The sequence below is a fragment of the Ascidia mentula genome, chromosome 6 (genome assembly GCF_947561715.1).
Source record: "Ascidia mentula chromosome 6, kaAscMent1.1, whole genome shotgun sequence".
NCBI lineage: Eukaryota > Metazoa > Chordata > Ascidiacea > Phlebobranchia > Ascidiidae > Ascidia > Ascidia mentula.
In genome coordinates this window covers 11,673,086-11,693,030 of record NC_138571.1, presented here as the reverse complement: position 1 = coordinate 11,693,030, position 19,945 = coordinate 11,673,086, and the positions used below count along the sequence as shown (strand labels likewise).

General features: G+C 35.9%; 5 protein-coding genes across 6 annotated transcripts; 2 read left to right on the top strand and 3 right to left on the bottom strand.

Annotated features, from left to right (window-relative positions):
• Window positions 1-147: 147 nt before the first annotated feature.
• Window positions 148-1,902, top strand: LOC145906040 (glutathione S-transferase omega-1-like). Its single transcript, XM_082993418.1, has 4 exons — window positions 148-237; window positions 395-503; window positions 668-887; window positions 1,036-1,902. The coding sequence occupies exons 1-4, from the start codon at window positions 201-203 to the stop codon at window positions 1,423-1,425; spliced, it is 756 nt and encodes a 251-aa protein (XP_082849544.1). The 5' UTR covers window positions 148-200; the 3' UTR covers window positions 1,426-1,902.
• Window positions 1,903-2,950: 1,048 nt separating this feature from the next.
• On the top strand, window positions 2,951-4,690 carry LOC145906049 (glutathione S-transferase omega-1-like). Its single transcript, XM_082993426.1, has 4 exons — window positions 2,951-3,080; window positions 3,207-3,315; window positions 3,536-3,755; window positions 4,099-4,690. Exons 1-4 carry the CDS (start codon window positions 3,044-3,046, stop codon window positions 4,483-4,485), a joined length of 753 nt encoding a protein of 250 aa, XP_082849552.1. The 5' UTR covers window positions 2,951-3,043; the 3' UTR covers window positions 4,486-4,690.
• Window positions 4,691-4,877: 187 nt separating this feature from the next.
• LOC145906803 (glutathione S-transferase omega-1-like) lies at window positions 4,878-7,158 on the bottom strand. The gene is made up of 4 exons (XM_082994256.1): window positions 7,026-7,158; window positions 6,860-6,968; window positions 6,209-6,428; window positions 4,878-5,396 (listed from the first exon to the last, which is right to left on the bottom strand). The coding sequence occupies exons 1-4, from the start codon at window positions 7,153-7,155 to the stop codon at window positions 4,989-4,991; spliced, it is 867 nt and encodes a 288-aa protein (XP_082850382.1). The 5' UTR covers window positions 7,156-7,158; the 3' UTR covers window positions 4,878-4,988.
• A 1,434-nt stretch (window positions 7,159-8,592) lies between these two features.
• LOC145906804 (glutathione S-transferase omega-1-like) lies at window positions 8,593-13,895 on the bottom strand. 2 transcript variants are annotated; one of them, XM_082994258.1, is made up of 4 exons: window positions 13,803-13,895; window positions 13,588-13,696; window positions 13,024-13,243; window positions 8,593-9,307 (listed from the first exon to the last, which is right to left on the bottom strand). In XM_082994258.1, exons 1-4 carry the CDS (start codon window positions 13,837-13,839, stop codon window positions 8,933-8,935), a joined length of 741 nt encoding a protein of 246 aa, XP_082850384.1. In that variant the 5' UTR covers window positions 13,840-13,895; the 3' UTR covers window positions 8,593-8,932. The 2 variants fall into 2 exon arrangements, with proteins under 2 accessions (XP_082850384.1, XP_082850383.1); XM_082994257.1 differs by lacking the exons at window positions 13,024-13,243; window positions 13,588-13,696; window positions 13,803-13,895 and adding exons at window positions 9,482-9,701; window positions 10,107-10,215; window positions 10,537-10,671.
• A 1,856-nt stretch (window positions 13,896-15,751) lies between these two features.
• Window positions 15,752-18,075, bottom strand: LOC145907202 (neo-calmodulin-like). The gene is made up of 3 exons (XM_082994632.1): window positions 17,698-18,075; window positions 16,930-17,091; window positions 15,752-15,928 (listed from the first exon to the last, which is right to left on the bottom strand). The coding sequence occupies exons 1-3, from the start codon at window positions 18,004-18,006 to the stop codon at window positions 15,752-15,754; spliced, it is 648 nt and encodes a 215-aa protein (XP_082850758.1). The 5' UTR covers window positions 18,007-18,075.
• Between the last annotated feature and the right edge of the window lie 1,870 nt (window positions 18,076-19,945).

Here is a 19,945-nt window from a genome sequence, read left to right as displayed (position 1 = left end):
TTGTTGGCTATCTTGGCTAAAATACGATCCTGTCGTTTTGTGCTTTGGAGAATCACACGAACACAATTCCTTTACATTAAAAATCATTTTCTGTGTAGGTTGTTGTCATCTAATCTCGGTAACAATTGAAAATTTTTCCATTTTTTCAGCCTAAATCTGACGTTGTTCTTCAATAGATAGTATTATTTAATTTATCCACCATGGCTGGAATGGGAAATGAAAGGCATCTTGCTACAGGTTTTTAAACTATATTTCTATGCAGTACACATTATCACAGGATACTGTGCAGTGTGCAGTACTAGTCTGTAACACAACACCTTAACAGTGCTACCTAAAAGAAACTTGGAAATCCTAACACCCTTACACAAGTTTAACAAACATGTTTTGTCACCAGGTTCTGCAACACCACCACCTCCAGGTAAAGATGTTGTACGAGTTTATGGAATGAAGTTCTGTCCCTACGTACAGCGACTGAAACTGTTGTTGGCTGCCAAAGGAGTAAAGTACATGAATCACCAGATACCTTTTTATTAACTGTACTTGGTTAACTTATTGCTAATGCATAGTTAATACAATGCCGAACAAAAAATTTGGGATGTTTTTGTTAATACACATTGAATACTAGATAGAACTGAACTTAAAACAAATTAAAAAAATACTTTTTTAGGCATGAAACAGTCAACATAAACCTTTCTAAAAAACCTGAGTGGTATTTCAAAAAGAATCCACGTGGCTTGGTGCCAACCCTTGAAATCAACGATGAAATTATATACGAGTCAGACATCACTGCTGAATACATAGACACAGTATACCCTGGAAAGAAATTCATGACTCAAAATCCACTAAAGTTGGCAAAAGAAAAAATGCTCCTTGGGGATCATGCAAAGGTGCAGTTTCATTTAGTCTTGCTATTAGTCAATTTATTAAAAGGTTAACAATAAACATGGGTAGTTCAGTTACATAAACCTTCACAGAAACAAAACCAAATTTTTTTTACATGATCATTCTTTTTAACATGATTTTTTCATTTGTTAGACCATCAGTGGCTTTTATAAATTCGCGTTTGCAAAAGAAAATGATGATGAACAAAGAAACCTGGGCAAGAAAACAGCAACCGAAGGATTAGGTGCCTTGAAAAAGTTTCTTGACAAAGCTGGAACTTCGTTTGTGTGTGGGGACCAACCAGGATTTATGGATTACATGATTTGGCCACATATTGAAAGAATCGGGGCATTTATACCAGATCTGATACCAATCCATGATACAGTGCAAGCCTATTTTAATAAAATGGGGGAGGATAAGGCTGTAAAAGCATGTCGGTTTTCCAATGAGCTGCATTTAAGGTTTTATAGTTTGCGCAAAGAAACCCCTGGTGATCAGTATGATTGCGGTGAAGTTTTGGAATATAACTTTCCCACTAAGTAGACAGTGTAATTACAGCTATGATTAATTAATGCTATTAGTTGGCTTGGAGATAACATAGTTACATAATTGTGTACCCTATATTGCAACAACAGAGTGGTTTATGTGTGTCCATATTGCATTTTTGCATTATTCAATAACAAACATGCTCCAACCCTGTAAATGCCACATTATCCAACTTATACTAAATATTTTTTTAAAACATTTTAATTTGTTGGTAAATTTTTGTGTGCTGTGTGGTACTAAATTCATTTCACATTTGTACTATTGGAATGCTAGTGATGTCTCTTGAATTAATTACTTTTGTGCATTTAAAATAAATAGTTCATTGGAATTAGCTTTGCCTCAGGTTTAAGCTGTTTGTTCCATCACAATCTACAGATGTTGGAAGAGTGGGCACTTTTAGGATATGTCAGAAATTATGACAACAAATTACAGTGATGTATCAGATTAGAATATACTATAATTTACCCAGCTATGTTCCTGTTATATCATAATAATGGCCAGCAATTTTATCAAGTCAGTTTAATAAACTTACAAATAGAGTTAGGATGTAATTTGATGCGTTAATTTTTTTTTAATACGCTTTGTGGTCAATCAAATACATCTGTAAGGTTGCTTGTGCAATATAAAAGTTACCGTTTAGCTCCTAACCTAATTATCTCAAAAAAACGTCAACAAAACTTTAAAAATTCTGAAAATAGGTATAAGAGAACCAATACCTGAGTCAAGTCTGGGTAGGCTTCTTCCTACACAGGGAATATAATAGCAAAATCCTCTATACGGCAATGGGTTGTATACTGGCCAACAATCGCTACACCAGGACAACCACTGGTATAATTTTTTGCGCACAGTCACGCGGCTTCAGATGCTGTATCATGAAACCTAAAGCGCCGAGTCATCATAACTCACGCAATAGATCACGAAAATATGCTTTGTCAGCACAACTTACATGCACAAGCACAAACGTCTCGAATTAACCGCAACTCGCGCGTCTAGCAGTTGCCTTTCATTGATGCGCGTTTACTGTCTCGTTAGTTGGAAAATCGCAGAATATGAAACAAAAGATTTAAAATCAAATTATGAGCGTGTTTGCCTAATTCCCTTTGGAAAGTTCTGCATAAGACATTAAAATTAATTATTTTTTTTTAACTTTGTTGAACGCACTAACAAAAAACATGATAGATAAGCTTCAGTGTCCGTCTGCTGTCAGTTTTCATACGATCCAGACTTATTCGCCGCAGTAAACTCGTACACAACAGGCAACAGCCAAAGTTGTTGCCAGGTGCGCTAGTTGCCGTTAATTCAAATTATTTTTCTGCGCTGGTACGAGGGTTTTTTAGGCCTGCACAACACGCGTTTTGGTAAAAAACTCCCATCAAAACCAATGCATTTTCAGCCAATCTTTGCATGCAGCATTTTGACGTTAGACCCATTCTTTACGCGAAGGCGAAACCATTGCGATGAATATATTAATAAACAAATATAAAAAAAACTAACTATAAACTTTGGGTGTATTGGATATTTTGTTACTTATTCACATACATCCATCTTGATATGATTAGTATTTCTGTAGCTTTTTTTTTAATTCAATGTAAATACGAATCTTAAATCTGGTACTATGGCTGGAATGGGAAATCAAAGACACCTTGTTGAAGGTATGCAACCAGTATTTGCAATCTATCACCCAACAAATCAATCTAGCAAACTGTGACCCTTTGATGTTTAGATTTAGGGAATGCTTTGAAAAACTTCGCATAATACAGTTCTGTTGTGCTTGACAGGCTCAGTAGAGCCACCTCCCCCTGGTAGAGATGTTGTACGAGTTTATGGAATGAAGTTCTGCCCTTATGTACAGCGACTGAAGTTGGTTTTGACAGCCAAAGGAGTAAAGTAATAAGTTAGTTTGCACTTATTTGACCATAGAGTGTTTTTATGTGATGCATGTTACAACATAAGAATATGCAATTATATGTTTAAATATTTGTCTTCCATTGAAGTAATATATAGTCATATTACAACTGTTCCAGACTTCCAAATTTAAGACATTAACCATTTTTGTAGAAACATTTTGTGCATTTAGTTACAATCTTACTCAACAATTCATTTTTAGGCATGAAACAGTAAACATTCATCTTTACAATAAGCCCAAGTGGTATTTCAAGAAGAACCCACATGGATTGGTGCCAACCCTTGAAATCAACAAGGAAATCATATATGAGTCAGACATCACTGCCGAATACATTGACACTGTATACCCTGGAAGAAAACTCATGACTCAAAATCCATTAAAGTTAGCAAAAGAAAAAATCCTTCTTGGGGATCATTCAAAGGTGTAGTGTCTTTCCTTGGTAAAGTATTTTAAATAACTTAACCAAGATGCTATTCCCTAAAATAATTACAAAAATAATTGATAAACGTGCGTATCAGTCTATATGTGTTAAATTCTTTCTCTTTACACCTGACGAAGCGAGGGAAAATCGCGAAAGCTTGTATACTGTTTACATTACAAAAGTCAGTCTTTTACAAAAGAGTGCCAATCAGAGAAAGAATTTAACCAAAATTATAAAATTCTACTCAATAATCAGTGATATAATTTTAAATTTGCTAATAATTTGAAATGCATAAAAACCATATTTCATTCAATCAATTATATTTTTAATTTTTATATTTCAGACTATTAGTGGCTACTACAAGTACATTCGTGCCAGCGAGGACGATGAACAAACTAAGCTAGGCAAGAAAACAGCATCCGAAGGACTAGGTGCCTTAAAAAAATTTCTTGACGAAGCTGGAACTTCATTTGTGTGTGGGGACCAACCAGGATTTATGGATTACATGATTTGGCCACATCTTGAAAGAATCGGGGCATTTCTACCAGATCTGATACCAATCCATGATACAGTAGAAAGATATTTTAATAGAATGGGGGAGGATCAAGCTGTAAAAGCATGTCGGTTTTCTAATGAACTGCACATCAAGTTTTACAGCTTGCCAAATGGAAGAGATAAAAGGCAATGTGATTGTGGTGAAGTTTTGAAATATGAATTTCTTACTCAATAGGATGGTGTTAATTGTTAATTAGTTTGAGGTGAAAGTTGTGCCAAATAAGAATGCATTTATTATTATAACTACATACCTCATGTATGAATATAGGGTACAACAAGTACTTCTTTGTACATATTTCTGCCTTGCCTTCAGTATAAGTCATCAATGCTATGTCATTCATGTCAAGTACTTTTGTTGGTGTTGTTGTTTGCCTTATAAAACTGTGTGCATTTTTTGGTGATCATGAATGTTTCAATAAAAAAGATATCTGAAAATGTCCACCCAAGAGCATGTGAAATGCATTAAATGTTTTGTTTCTTTTGTATTGTTTTAGACTTTCATTTCATTTATAAATTAATGAAATATATAAAAAAACAGAACAATGACCAGAAAAAATTGCTGAAGGAACACATAAAAAACACACAACAAAAATTTAAAACATACAAAATAAATTTATGACAGAAAATCAAGATCACATAAACCCAGAATTAAGCCAAGCTTGAAATATTTAAAACCAATCAGAGCACACTCTTTATTGATGATTTTCGCTTGTAATCAAAGTTATATTCAGCAACAGGACCAATGTCATAGCAAATTTCTTTTTTTCTGTAGCCATCAGCAAACTGCATATGCAGTTCTTTTGATAATGTACAAGCTATAACAGCGGGATCCTTTTTCATGCTCTCCGTGTATGTCTGCACATTTTGGAGCACTGAAACAGCAGGTTCCATCATCATATTCACTCGCTCCAAATGAGGCCAAATCATGTAATCGGAAAAACCGGGTTGATCACCGCACACATATGGAGTTGTCATTTTTCCAAGATGTTTGTCAAAACTTTCAAGGCCAGCGGACAGGTTTTTGAAACCTCTCGCCTGTTTTTCCATATTTTGGGCGGAAATGATGATATGAAACCCTCTGATCATCTGCAGAAATTAAAGCAATGCTTAATTGTTGATTTTTGCCAAGTGGTTATACTTAAAAAAGGAAATATATTGCTTGCTTGTGCACTGCTTTTACAAGGGACTGACTATGCTGCACCTGAAGAAGCGAGATCAATCTTGCGAAAGCTCGTGCTAATAAAGTGGTTTCATAGTCAGTCCCTTATAAAAGCAGTGCACAAGCAAGTAATATATTCATAGATCAGAGACTGACACGGCAAATTGAGGAAATAAAAAAAGGAAAGTAATACAAAAAAGACAGTCCTATCACCCATCATACATTTGAGGTGTGAGATTTAAAAAGTTTCCCAACCCATTATAAATAAACTTGTGCATTAAATTTCAGGTATTCTTCCCAGAGAGCTTTGATTGTTCTATTCCAATTAACTAAGAATGGTAATCAGTTAGATGTACCGTTATAATGAAAAATATATAATAGATACATTGGGGGTTTTAAAGTGTGTCTACATGAACTCGTCAGGTATGCCATGGCTTGTCAACTATTGGTTATGGCTCCATTACAGGTGGCCAAATATAATTTTGGGGTCATGGAACAAATTGACTTTATTGAAGCAATTCCATGTTTCATGCTTACAGTTGTTTACTAGGGGTGACATATAAATTTCGCTTTTAAAATGGGGTCGGATAAAATCTATTTTTTTAAAGTCACATGAATTTTTTTTGCTAAACTGCTTTCCACAGAATGTTGGAGAAAGGGTTCAGATGCCTGAGTTAGGGCCCTAACCATATTCAACTAATCAAAAATTTTCAGTTCATATGGATAAACAGTTTTATACCTTTCCAACATCGCCTAGCAACATTTGTTCTTGTGCTCTTTTCATTGGGTCAGCTGTTATAAGTTTTCTTCCAGGAAAAACAGAGTCCACATATTCAGATGTAATGTCCGATTCATAAACAATTTTGCCATTGATTTCTATAGTGGGCACAAGGCCACGAGGGTTTTTTGCCAAAAACCAGTCAGGTTTGTGCACAAGATTGATGTTAACCGTTTCATGTCTGAGATTAAAACAAACTATTTTAAGACTACATCTAAGAGTTAATATGTTGTTTTTATGTTGTGTAATTTTGTTTCAAAAAATGCAAATCATACAAACATACATCTAAACAAATATTACTGATCTTGCCACACAAATTATCAACACAAGAAGGTTTTTTGCCAATAGTATGTATAAATATCAAGGCAACTGAAATGCATATATCATGAAGCAACAAGGCCCAGATTAAAGTCAGCAGATTTATTTGTAACAAAATCGATTTCGCTTATGTAAGCATCGTCAGTTTCTGCAAAAATTACGTAGTAGTAATAATAAAAGCAATAAAATGCACACAAAAATCACCCTTGCAACTGAGCAACTGAAATGTTGATACAGTATTTTATCAAACAATTACTTGGTCCAAATTTTGTTAATTTAATTGCTATAACTTACGCAATACCCTTGGCAGCCAAGGCAAGCTTCAGCCTTTGAGCATACGGACAAAATTTCATGCTATAAACCCGAAGAACATCTTTATCAGGTGGTGGGGGTTCTTTGGAACCTAACATTTTTTGGGATTAAATAAAATACTAAATCCCTGAGAGTTTATATTTCTTACCTTGAGCTAAGTGTCTCCCATGACCCATTCCATCATTCATGCTTAATGTTTTATTGCTTCTGATATATAATATAGTTGTATGCAGGGTTTTTGTGACAGTTTGTCTTAATGACCGATTGCACAGCAACATGAATTAGGCTTTTGTCTTTGACAAAACAATATTTCTTGATGTTGTTAATTATTAACCTGCTGTACTATTTCTATGAGTTAGCAGATATAAGTTTTACACAGAGGCAAAAATTTTAATACTCTATTTTATAATTTGAGAAATTTTATTTTAAAATTGAATGATTATATTAACCTACAATGTTATATTGGCCTACAATATCGTCAATGTTTCAGAAACACCTAATTACATCTTTTTGCAAAGCAGACAGAATGCGTGTGTGTGAAAAGTCATCACAAAGCGGGAAACCCCGACTGCAAAACATGCTGAGTCATGATTGCGGCAATCATCATATTGTGCTAGTCATATATGACCAGGCAAATTTATGTTTTCTTTTTAAATGACATTGTTGAGTCTTTACACTCATTAGGCTACGCAGCCCAGGCATTGCAGGGTAGCTGGATCGGCCGCTATTTCCTGACAAATCAGAACGAGATTTAAAAAATTAAGTTCCCGCTGAGGTTCACGACTCCGGGCTAACCAGGCCGGACGCTCTACCAACTGAGCTGCAGGAGCTCGGCGGTTTCACGGGGTTTTGTGATATCGCGATCCCGATACGATATAGCTGTGATCGCCAAGTAAGGACATATGCGCAGTGGGGCGATCCAGCCAATCATGCGATTGCATGAAACTACTACGTTATCTTTAGTGGGTTGTTTAATATGATGTTATTTAATTGTTTTTGTGTTGGCTCGTACATTCCGGTTACTCAATTGCCATATAAATGTAATAGGCTTTGATTTTACTATATGTGTGGTTTTCATAAAATATAAAGAAACCAGATCAATATCAGTTAGTGATTGGAAAAGCATTTTTGCAAATATAATGCAAATATAATAAAAATAATATTATGTCATATCACCCCTACATTTGACGCGACAAAGTGCGTATTTTGTTTAGCGACAGAATGAACTTTGTGACGCCATAATTTTTCAATTTGGTGTGGAAAAAATCGGACAAGTTTTAATGCGAAAGATGGCTTCAAAGGACGGCATTGACTCCAACGATAGCAGCAAAACCCTGAGTGAAATTTATAAAGGTTTTATGGCCAACTATAAATAACAATTCCAAATCCCCTTTATTGTGTTTTGAAAGTTCGAAACTGATAGTCGTAATTTTAACACCCTTTGTAAAACGCCGTACTGATGAATAGGTGCCATTGAAATATAGGTTCCCTACAGCTCGACTTCCGTCGATCACGGAATCGTGTCTATAAATCATGACAAACAAATCACAAACTGGTGGTTTTGTTTTAATTTAAACTTAAGGCATTGCTTCCATTGATCAACTTACACAAAAAATTTCCACCCATTTATTCTTAGGCACTTTTGAGAAAGCGTGAACACGTCTGATTTTCTGTTTATTAAAGAATACAAGAAAACATAATTACAAAAACGGTATTCTTATTTACTGAACAGATATCATGCTGAATGCTTGCATAGAAATGCAATGGAAAAAAATGAAGAAATTTGACTACAGTAAACTTTACAAAGTACTTTTGGCCAATGCAATGCTTAATCTGAAATAAAGAAGAAATAGGACACAATTGAATTAAAATGCATTTCAATAAAACATTCTTTTCACGAGTAAATTTGCAATTTAGTATCAAAATGACAAAAAAATTATGTAGATAAACAATAAATGCACAACAATATTAGCATGTATTGTTTTAAAAAAATAGAAAAAAAAGGGTATTAATTGGTATCAATTAGTGATGTTGGATAGTTACGTTGCGTATTGCTCATGAAAAGTTGTATTCAGTAACTTCACCGATATCATACTTAGGATCTTTTTTCTTATACCCCTCAGCAAATTGAAAATGTAAATCATTGGATAAGCGGCAAGCTTGCACAGCCTTATTTTCTGACATACTAGCAATGTAAGCCTTTACATTTGCGAAGTCATCAACTGCTTTACCAAAAAATATGGTCCCCCTCTCCAAATGAGGCCATATCATAAAATCAGTAAACCCTGGTTGGTCACCACACACAAATTTGGTTTTTTGATTTCCAAGATACTTATCCAAGCTTTCAATGCCTATGTTCAATTTTTTCAAAGCCTCTTGTTTTGATTCTTCATCCTTGGCCAGTACGACTCCATAGAATCCTGATATAGTCTGCATAGAAAAATTTTGCTATTAACAGTGAACAACCAATACTCTGTTTTGAAATAAATGTATCCAAATTTTTACCATAATATTAATTCAAATAACAAACAGTCAGCTTTGTTTCAACTAAGTGTTACAGAAAACATAGTTTTTTGCGATGATTGAAAAAAAGTCCATTCTTACCTTCCCATGATCCCCCAGCAACATTTTCTCTTTAGCTAGTTTCAATGGGTCTGCAGTAACAAGTTTTCTGCCAGGATAAACTGCATCCACATACTCAGAAGTGATATCAGACTCATATATAATGTCACCATTAAACTCAATGACTGGCACAAGGCCTCTGGGATTTTTCTCGAAAAACCAATCTGGCTTCTGAGCCAGATTTATGTTGACTGTTTCATGCCTGCAAAACAGGCAATGTTAAAAACACAAGTTACCATGTGCAATATTACTAAATAATAGCTAAGTATTGCACAATATACTTTTTTTTAATTTTTTAGCTTAACACTACAGTGTCCTTTGACCCTTTATCCTTCATTCAAGTTAATATAGCAACACTACTTATATTGTGTGTTGAGCAAAAATGCCTTCCAAATGCTATGAACAAAAATCAGTCTTAAGCTGAAACAAGTTATGAACAATTTAAAATCTTGCTAATTAAGTAAATCTCACCAAATTAGAAAAAAAAAATTTTGTGTGTAAATTGAAATGATGAAATTCAGCAAGCCAGTATTTCTACTTTGACCACTGGTCTAAATAGTAGTTTGTCGAATTTTAAATATAAACATCAGACAAAAGTTTGACTTACTCAATGCCCTTTGCAGCCAGAACCAGTTTAAGTCGTTGGGCATAAGGACAAAACTTCATGCTGTACACGCGCAGAACATTATCTGCAGGTGGAGGTGGTTCACTGTCACCTAAAATATGTTTCCCAATTAAAAAAAATCCAATATTAGTCATTGAAAGTTGCAGACAGGTGTACACACTGTTTGGACCTGTAAGGTCGTATCAGTGCAGCTGTTAACTGTGGCACCGGGCTAGCTTTTAAACTGGCAGGCACACAAATTTCCACATTGTGGTACCTTTTGGTCACACCGTCACAGGCTGCACTGATGAAACCTTGCAGGTCAAAACAGTGTGTACACCTGTCTGCAGCTCTCATTGATTATCATGACTTCTTTGAACAAGTATTATGCTAATATTCGTGAAAAGAACTGTAACTTCCAATGTATGCTTACCTTTAGCCAAGTGCCTCATGTGACCCATGCCGGCCATGATCGCTGATATGAGTGTAATACCAAGAAAAAATTACCACAAAATTAAAAATTTTTCACTATCACCTTGGCCCTACAAAATCAGCAGCAAAGAAACAAAATCATTATGTTGACACAGGAAAAAGTTAGCAACTTTATTACGGTCGCTGTCTTCTCTTCACAAAATTGGCAAAGTTGCAAGTCATCGCGTATGGCATCAGTTTTGCTTACTCACGTCATGACGTTACTTTTTTAGTAGTGATTCGTGCCATTTAAACTGCATGCATTAGGCTACATATTTTAAATATGACCGCGAATCTGTGGAACAAATACCTTGTCTAAAAAATCTCAAGTTTGACACGCCTGCAGGCAATGTAACAAATCCCGTACATTGTTTGGATTACCATGTCCTGTTCAGATTTGGCGCTCAGTATTTTAGCCTACTTCATTAGATTTCGACGTTAGCGATCTTTAAGCTTTTTCTTACCATTCAATACTATCCTTAGGTATAATCTGGGGCCCACAAACAGTATTTCCCAACCTATGTGTGGCGACCCACAGTTGGGTGGCCTGAAAATTCTTACAAACCACATTTGGAAAAATTAAATTTTGAGAAAAACCGCTGTAACATGTGAAAGTTGGGACACGTTCTCTGTGGAAATTTCAAAAGTAAGTTTTCAATATTAAACTATATTACAACGTAACCCTGGCTTTAGTGCATTTCGCCTCAAGAACCTACGAAAAGCATAGTAAAGAGGTTCCAAAATGGTGGGTCGTTGCAGGAGACCTAAACACCCCACAACCAGTTTTTGAATGCGACGTTCTGACATTTTGTTCGGTATGAATGCGTAACAGGTTCATGAAAGTTTAAAAATCACGGACATAGTATTTTGCACGAATTTTGTAAAACGTGCTTAGTCATATCCGCGGCAATTCTCATTTTATGCCTTGTCATCAATGACAAAGCATATTTGCCCCCAATAACGACAGAATCATCCCCTATTGTTCCGTTATGTGCTTAAGGGTGTGGTTTTGTAGCAACACGCATGTTTCCCTACGTAATTCTTTACACATTTGGAACACATACGGACCGAAGACTGTAAGACGGTGTTAAGCTTTCCTGCAGGAGCTCCCACAGGCTTTCTGGCATCCTGCTGGACAACACATTTTTTCTGACACTTTGTTATAAAACGCCCATTTCGTAATCCTCCGACAGGCTAGTCTTGTCTACTCTCTTAATCGCTCGACCTCTCTCGGCCTTGTTGTTATTCTCGCCATCGCGCTGTAAACGTTCGCACGTTATTTTAACAGTTAATTCGCTGCAATTCAGTCACTTGCTAAACGCGCTTGAAACAAATTAAACTTAAGCCACCTGGTATTTGCAATCGTGCCTTTCAATTAATAAACAAGTCTGCCTCGGAGTCGAACTTATAGTAACCTATACAGCAAGAACACGCAAGCAAACTTTAGATTCAGCAAAGCAGCAACTGGGAAACCTATTGATACGCACACACACATTCACATTGGGTTTGGTCAAATAGGTTTTTACACAATAGCAGTGGATGGTGTTAATATAAAAGGCAACCATTGTCTCACTTCTTCTTGGATTTTGGCTTTGCACTTTCTATGGGTCGACTTCCACCAACAAGAAAAAAAATCCTGGTGAGGTCATGAAGGAAAGATATTCTGGTGGTCTTGTTTTGCTTCAAAGCATTCTATCCTCACTCACTTCAACGAAGGTTTACACCATTTACTCGTATTAATGTACCATTTATTAAGGTATATGTCAATCAGGAAACAGCAGCAATGTAAACCGTTCGCATTAAAGAAATACATTTATATTCAGTAGTTTGCCAAAACAACAATTCACAAAGTACCCTATAGGTCGATCAGCACAAAGTAAATAGAATTATAACAGAAAATGAATGAATTCAAATGTAATATGATAAAGTGCAATAAAAATCTTGCAATTTGCTGTCGCAATGAACAAAAATATGACATCGTATTAAAAAATATCAGTGTACAAATTTTTGAACAGTGTTAAAAATTAATGAAACAAAACTAAAATGCTTGTTGGAATGGACGGTTTGCTCAATTTTTACGAAAAGTTGTATTCGGTAGCTTCACCAATATCATACTTGATGTCTTTTTTCTTATACCCCTCAGCATATTGAAAATGTAAATTGTTGGATAAGCGGCAAGCTTGCACTGCTTTATTTTCCGACATACTAGCAATGTAAGCCTTTACATTGGTGAAGTCATCAACTGCTTTACCCAAAAATATGGTGACTCTCTCCAAATGAGGCCATATCATAAAATCAGTAAACCCTGGTTGGTCACCACACACAAATTTATTTTTTTGATTTCCAAATTTTTCGATATCATTGATTCCAACAACAAACAGTCAGTTTTGTTTCAACTTAGTGCAATAAGAAACATGTTTTTTTATTGATTAAAAAAGTCCATTCTTACCTTCCCATGATCCCCCAGCAACATCTTCTCTTTAGCTAGTTTCAATGGGTCTGCAGTAACAAGTTTTCTGCCGGGATATACTGCATCCACATACTCAGAAGTGATGTCAGACTCGTATATAATGTCACCATTAAACTCAATGGCAGGCACAGTACCCCGGGGATTTTTTTTGAAAAACCAATCTGGCTTCTGAGCCAGATTTATGTTGACTGTTTCATGCCTGCAAAACAGTGGGAAATGTTGAAAAAAACGAAACATAATTAGTACTGTGCAATATTACTTGAAAAAGTAATTCTATAATGAACTTAGCTTATAAAAAAATAAAGGGGTTGTCAACACCAAAATGCCTTGTCATATTATCTATTGCAAAGTTAATAAAACTACATTTATTAAGGCTGCTGTAAATATAGCAATATTACTTTTGACAACACTGAAAAACTTTAATTTTTTGGTAAGCATCAGTACTTCAAGTGCTGTATGCATAGATTAAGTCAACTGATAACACAAAAGTTTTGTTTGCAAGTTAAGGTAACATACAACACATCAATAAATTTGCTAACTTACTTAATGCCCTTTGCTGCCAGCACCAGTTTAAGTCGTTGGGCAAAAGGGCAAAACTTCATGCTGTAAACGCGCAGAACATTTTTTGCAGGAGGAGGGGGTTCACTGCTACCTGAAAAATGTTTGTGAATTAAAGAAAAAATTCAACATCTTTTAAGCAGTTTGAATATTATTTATACATCTACATAAAAAACTAGAACTTATAATGGTATGCTCACTTTTTTCCAGGTGTCTTTCATGACCCATGCCTGCCATGATTGCTGATACAAAAATTATAAAATTAGCCACAAAAATTGCTATAAAATCACTTTGAACCTATAAAAACATATATTGTATTCACCGTTCATCAACACATTCAGCTTCGAATATACAAAACCTCAATGTTGGGCCAGGACGAAATCAGCACCTTAAATACATTCGTCACAGAATCATATTACGCAAAATTGCAAGTCATCATCTCGCGATGTTTCGTATCAGATTTGCCAACTCATGCCATGACAATCGGTTTTCGTTTTCAATTAGGTTTGTGCTGCGGTAAAGGCGTAGACAATGACTTGCATTTTAGGTTTGTGCTTTGTGTTAAGAGCAAGTAAATTTTTGAATGAAACCGCGAATGTATTTTAGGAATACCTTGCTAAGTCGGGACCGAATACACAATATTATATTAAAGTATTATTTTAGGAATACCTTGCTAAGTCGCCGTTTCAAGTCGCCCGCAGTGTGATAAGTTTGGATCAAATTTATTTGGCATCAAAATAGTTTAATCAAAAACCTGTATGCCAAACGCTTTGACAATGTTTCAATTATCCAAATTTCGAATGGCATGCCATATGAGCAAAAACGTTATCGAGGGCACTCAAAAAGAACGTCTTTCGACGGAAAATTACGCCTGCTGTTGCACATTTAACACAATTTAATGTTGGCGATGATAATACCAATGGGACCACAATCCTGTAGTTCTATTGTCAAAACTATAGTGATGCACCGAAACAGCAATTTTTTTATTCGGCCGAAACCGAATATTCGGCAAAACTTTCGCTTTAGTTTTGGAAGCATTTTCGAAGTCTCTTACGTTAAATCGCCAATAGAAATATAATTGCGCCTGCTGTTTCCGCAAGTTGGACTTTTGCACTACGAACACGCACAAAGTTACAAGTATATGAAGTAAAGGAACGACATCATATCATACTGTCAACACCAACTTCTGCTTCACAAAAATTAGATAAAAAAAAATTATAATCAGCATTTTTACGCGTACAATTACGTAACATTAAAAAAAATAGGTTTACAGAACCACAAGCTCTGTTTAAGTTGTTTTATTTTAAATAATCGCCTTTCGTTAATAGTTTTTCGTTATAATCGCACCAGTGTTAAAAAAATAAATGTATTTTGTGAGCTGCAGACAGATGGCCACAGTTTCGACCTAAAAGGTCTCATCAGTGCAGCTGGTATGACTTTCAGACGACTTTTCCGACCAACCGGCCAACAAATCTATTATAGCGTATGTATTCGCGTTTCACAACTATCATCTACTCGCATGTGTGGCCGCTAGATGGCACTGGTGTGTTTGCATATGACAAATATGCATCAAAGAAAAACAAAGAAAAAAAAAAAAGAAAAAAAAAAAAAAAAAGAAAAAAAAAAAAAGAAAAACAAAGAAAGACCAGAAAATGCACAAAATACAAATATTCTACTTTAGGAAAATATCGCGCACGTTTTTTGACGCAATCAAAAATTTTAAAGATGCACCAACGTTGAACTTATAATAAAGACAGAATGTTGCAACACAATTACATGACAGGAATATATGACATTTACCTGATATAACTAAACGTTATTGAACGTCGATCAACTATGCACTAAACCTAGCGGAACTGTAAATACAGTTCTATAATGTTACCCCTAAAGGAGTAATTAAAACATATAGTCAGTGTTGCTGCTGCAAAATTCATTACAGAAGTTTTAATCGTTTCTACAATCATTCTCGCTGCGTTTTTACGACAACTTTTGCGTCCATTATATAAAGCGCAAACCATAGGTCACGTTACTACGACAATTTTTCACTGTCGATAAAAAAACAAAAATAACCGCAAATAAACAAAAACGAACAAAAAATATACAAAATAAAGCTTTTGAAAGTGCCCTGATTTAGCTTAAATCGTGAAATTTATGACGACACAATGACAGCAAGGAAATCTTTGAAATCGATGACCCCATCCCCGTCCAAATCGACCTGTGACATCATCTCGTCGAGGTCTTCCTCTGTTGGGTTTTGAAATAATTTTTTCATCATTTCATTCACATCTTCTCTTGTGATGAAACCTCTCCCGGATTTGTCGAAAAGCTGAAGTGAAAAAATGAACATCATGAGGTTTTCAGGCTTGGCAGCGCAGCTGGATCAGCCACTTTTTCTTGACAAGTCGGAGCAAGATTTGAAAAATCAAGCTCCCGGACAGATTTGAACTCACGACCCTGGGCAAACCAGGTCCAACGCTCTACCAACTGAGCTATACAGGAGCCCAGTGGTTTCACGGGGTGTATTGTGGCCAAGAATACACTGGTGTGTAAGCGCACAACTTGCCAGGCAACCTCCACATATACATAGGGGATCTCTACCACCGTATCAGATAACGCAGTAATATTTCATGCATTGGCATGATAGGCTGCAGCGAGAAAAAATGAAAGTTCAATCCAAAAAAACGTGACAACTTTGAAAGTTACTCGACGCTTCTTTTGCGTTATTAAATATGTATGGCGTGCTGCGGGTTGCTGCTTTTGTATCGTGGCGACAAAAGCAAATTTGTTGTGGGTATTGACTCATACAAAGCCTAAGAAAGAGACTGCCGCCGATACGGCTCACTGGGACTATACAGTCTAGCGGACCCGTCAATATCAAATAGGGACACGCTAATAGAATTGTTTGCTTTGAAATTGAGGAAATTCCACCGTAAAGGGTTTGTACTGCCCAGAATCAAATGCGATCCCCAAAAAACAATTTTGTTCTCTCGAAAGACCTGCTGCCCCTAACATATAACTTTGTTATCAAACCCGATAGGCAAAAGGCAAGGTTCTTCTTATTCATACATAATTTGGCCCTGCATTCTAGAAAATTTAATATTCACAAAAAATACATGATTGAAAACTGTTTAAAAGCACAAAACCTTTTTTGTCCTCTGCATGGAACTATATACAAATTTGTTGTAATATTTTTCACATAATTTCAATGAGTTTGCTGTGTTTTCGGAATGCATGCGTCAATGGTTTTCAAGCTTTTTGTATAGTCACGGATCCCTTCCTAAAATCTCAAATCTGCAGATCCACAAACGACTTATTCTAATCCCTTACCTTATAAGCATTTTGAATATCGTCGCTTGTAAAGTCGTTTGGAACAACTTGACTGACGAAATTAGAGAAAGTTTCAGCCGTAAGCACACCGTTATCACTTTGGCCTGTCATGGAATTCAATTCTGTACTGGTGACGTGCATTCCGAAGCATTCAAGCAACGCCTGTAAATAAACATGTTTGGTGTTTTTTCTGGAATATTCTATGGCAAAAATACATATCTACAACTTTGTATCGAGTTCAATTCCCACGATATTTACTCGATTGATGGCCAAACAGCCTGTAACTGAATACACATTGGGTATTTGCCCTTTAAAATGACGTTGTTTGGACTTCCTGTAGTTTGTCAAACACAAACGTAGCTTTAAATAACAGATTGAAGAGTGCATACACGCACTGTTTCGACCTGTGAGGTCTCATCAGTGCAGCTGTTGAGTGGCACTGTGCTAGCTTTCACACTAGCAGGCACACCAGTCTCCACTTTGTGGTACCTTTCGGTCAACGTCGATCTGCAGGGTACCTTATACTAGGTACCGAACAACAGACGACGAACCACTGTGGAGCGCACTATGGCCAAACGCAGCTTTGCAATAATATGACTTTTTGTTTTTGCACATAGATTGAAGGGTATTGAAAGAATTTTTGTCCATATGCTTGTAATTTAATTTTACGAGGGAAAGTTATTTTTTAATTCAATATATCGTTTTTTATTAATCCGAGTTACTGACTATATAGTTTAGGAATCCATAACTTGATGTTTCTATATTTACTTGTAAATCTTCTGCTCCCAATTCGCCTTTTCCGTCGTGATCAAAAAGATCGAACAGCGAACAAATCTCATCCTCGTTCCATTTAACTGATATTTCGGTGTCTCGGTCAGTTTCTTCTGTGGGCGCAAACTCGACGGCAGTCGTGTTTTTGAAAACAGTTCCTTGAAACTGTTGTTGGTTTTCTGTGCTTTGCAAGTTGTCACCAGTTTTATTTTTTACCATCGTTAATGCATCACTTTGGTGTGTGATTTTTTGAAGGGTTGTTGATTTCTTCTGCTTCAATCGCTTCTTCAAAAATGTCCAACACATTTCAATTTGTACATTACCCGTAAAAGTCTAACTGATGTTTTGAGCACACACACACACTTCTTACTTTGAGCAACTTCAGGTTATTTGCAACTATAATAAACGCTGTAACAAAACACATGAAAAAATGTTACAGAGTAGAAGGAAAAACGTTCTTTCAAACAAATTTCGTGCGCACTCCAGCAGTTCCCTTTGTCTGTGTATTGGCGTGAAAAGTTGGAGTTAGTTTTTATCCTCGACGCGTCACGCTCAAACTAGTGCCATAAAACTAAAGTCCCCTGGCTTTCGAAACCTGTGAACGAGTTAGTAAATTTTTATAACGTGTTTAAGGTTGGAAAAGACAAATAAATCGTCGAGTTTTACAAAAACACGCCACGTGACTCATGACAGTGACAATTCATTCCCTTTAATACGACCACAACAAAGCTTCTAGGTTCGCAATCCAGGGGCTAGACAAAGCCGTTTAAAATATTCAAAGTAGGTTCACCGACAATTACAAATATTGGTGTACTTTTATCAAAAATTGCGTAAAAAGGAAATCGTTTTTGCCATTCAATTAGATCCTGCTTAAACAATTCAGAAAAGTTCTAGTATTTACATTTACAATGTCGCTTGTGCAAAAACGTTTAACCGATTGTAAAAAGATTGTATTTTGGTTTGGTAAAAATTTGTTTGGAAAGAGTCTCACTCCTTTGGTAGTTTAAAGAGGAAATCAGTGCTTACCTATTATAAGTTTCATCTTAAAAATTACGAAACGTTGTTGTGGCTTCATCCAATGACTTCTATATATACTACCCTGTGGATATGTACTGATAGAAACTTTCTGTTTTGGAAACCGCAAGTCCGGTTAATTATTGCTTCGTTAATTATTGCATCCCTAAAAGTTGAATTTTTATTGCTAGTTTGGTTGCATTGTGACGTCATCATAGGTTGTTTCATTTTTATGTTTGTTTAAACCCGACCAATGGATGTTTGCAGTATGGGTATGGGTGTCTGCTTTTGAAACGAGGTTTACAGTCCGCTTGTAAAGTTCGTTGTGTAAAAAAGGAACTGTAAATCAACAAAAGAAAGTGGTCGTACGCTGCTTGACGTGTACCCATGTGATTTGTCTTTCTGTGCCCATTTCTCGCCATTGTCCTGGTTTCCTTTACTTTGATATTTTTTTTCTCTTTCCTCTTTCTTCAATTACTCGTCGCTGGCGTCCTTTTTTCAAATAAAAAGTCCCGAGTTTAAATGGGTAATTTGTTCGCCGCTTTACCTTATATTTTTTTTCAATTTGTTTTTGAGATTATGTCAATAATATCATTCAACTTGGCGTAGGAATTTTGAAAAGTTCTTAATGTGCCCTGTTTTTAAAACAGTTCTCATAAACCGGTAAGAACCGGTATTGCCAATACTCGCTTTTTCATTTACGGTGATGTTTTAGTCAAGTATTGGCCTATATCACGGCGACTGCCACGCACAACCAATAGCGTTGTACATTGATTTGCATATTTCCGCCGATGCCAAAACAAAGTCCAAAAACCAAAAATCTACTTCCACATAAGCTATTATAACAACAACAACAACGACAACAACAACCTTTTATACAAATTATACCACCTTGCAAAACACCCAACATCACGCGAAAACACTGCACCATAGGGCCCAGAAATACGAAAGAGCCATACTTTTCTGCTTTGCGACCAATGTCTGATTAAATGATTCTTTTTTGCTTTAAAAAGCCGGATTTGGACTTATGTTTACAGCAAAGGCCACTCCTGGTCCAATGTACTGAACAACAACAAAAAATCACTACGTACACAGATTCGCAAAATTTTGCATTCAACTTCAAAACGACATGAAATCTAAGAAGCACTACACGGTTTTGACTTCTGATGAAGCACCCTTTGTTCAGAATATGTTTTAAAACCTGTGAACGAAACAAGAAACGTCAGAGACG

Coding starts and splice junctions, on each gene's coding strand:
- LOC145906040 (XM_082993418.1), top strand. CDS start 201: ATGGCTGGAATGGGAAATGAAAGGCATCTTGCTACAG. Junction 504..667: donor TTGGCTGCCAAAGGAGTAAA/GTACATGAATCA, acceptor ATACTTTTTTAG/GCATGAAACAGTCAACATAA. Junction 888..1,035: donor TCCTTGGGGATCATGCAAAG/GTGCAGTTTCAT, acceptor TTCATTTGTTAG/ACCATCAGTGGCTTTTATAA.
- LOC145906049 (XM_082993426.1), top strand. CDS start 3,044: ATGGCTGGAATGGGAAATCAAAGACACCTTGTTGAAG. Junction 3,081..3,206: donor TCAAAGACACCTTGTTGAAG/GTATGCAACCAG, acceptor TGTGCTTGACAG/GCTCAGTAGAGCCACCTCCC. Junction 3,316..3,535: donor TTGACAGCCAAAGGAGTAAA/GTAATAAGTTAG, acceptor ATTCATTTTTAG/GCATGAAACAGTAAACATTC.
- LOC145906803 (XM_082994256.1), bottom strand. CDS start 7,155: ATGTTGCTGTGCAATCGGTCATTAAGACAAACTGTCACAAAAACCCTG. Junction 6,969..7,025: donor TGGGAGACACTTAGCTCAAG/GTAAGAAATATA, acceptor AAAAAATGTTAG/GTTCCAAAGAACCCCCACCA. Junction 5,397..6,208: donor TGCTAGGCGATGTTGGAAAG/GTATAAAACTGT, acceptor TAATTTCTGCAG/ATGATCAGAGGGTTTCATAT.
- LOC145906804 (XM_082994258.1), bottom strand. CDS start 13,839: ATGGCAGGCATGGGTCATGAAAGACACCTGGAAAAAA. Junction 13,244..13,587: donor CTGGCAGCAAAGGGCATTAA/GTAAGTTAGCAA, acceptor ACTGTTTTGCAG/GCATGAAACAGTCAACATAA. Junction 9,308..13,023: donor TGCTGGGGGATCATGGGAAG/GTAAGAATGGAC, acceptor TTTTCTATGCAG/ACTATATCAGGATTCTATGG.
- LOC145907202 (XM_082994632.1), bottom strand. CDS start 18,006: ATGTGTTGGACATTTTTGAAGAAGCGATTGAAGCAGAAGAAATCAACA. Junction 17,092..17,697: donor TGGGAGCAGAAGATTTACAA/GTAAATATAGAA, acceptor GTTTATTTACAG/GCGTTGCTTGAATGCTTCGG. Junction 15,929..16,929: donor ATATTCAAAATGCTTATAAG/GTAAGGGATTAG, acceptor TTTTCACTTCAG/CTTTTCGACAAATCCGGGAG.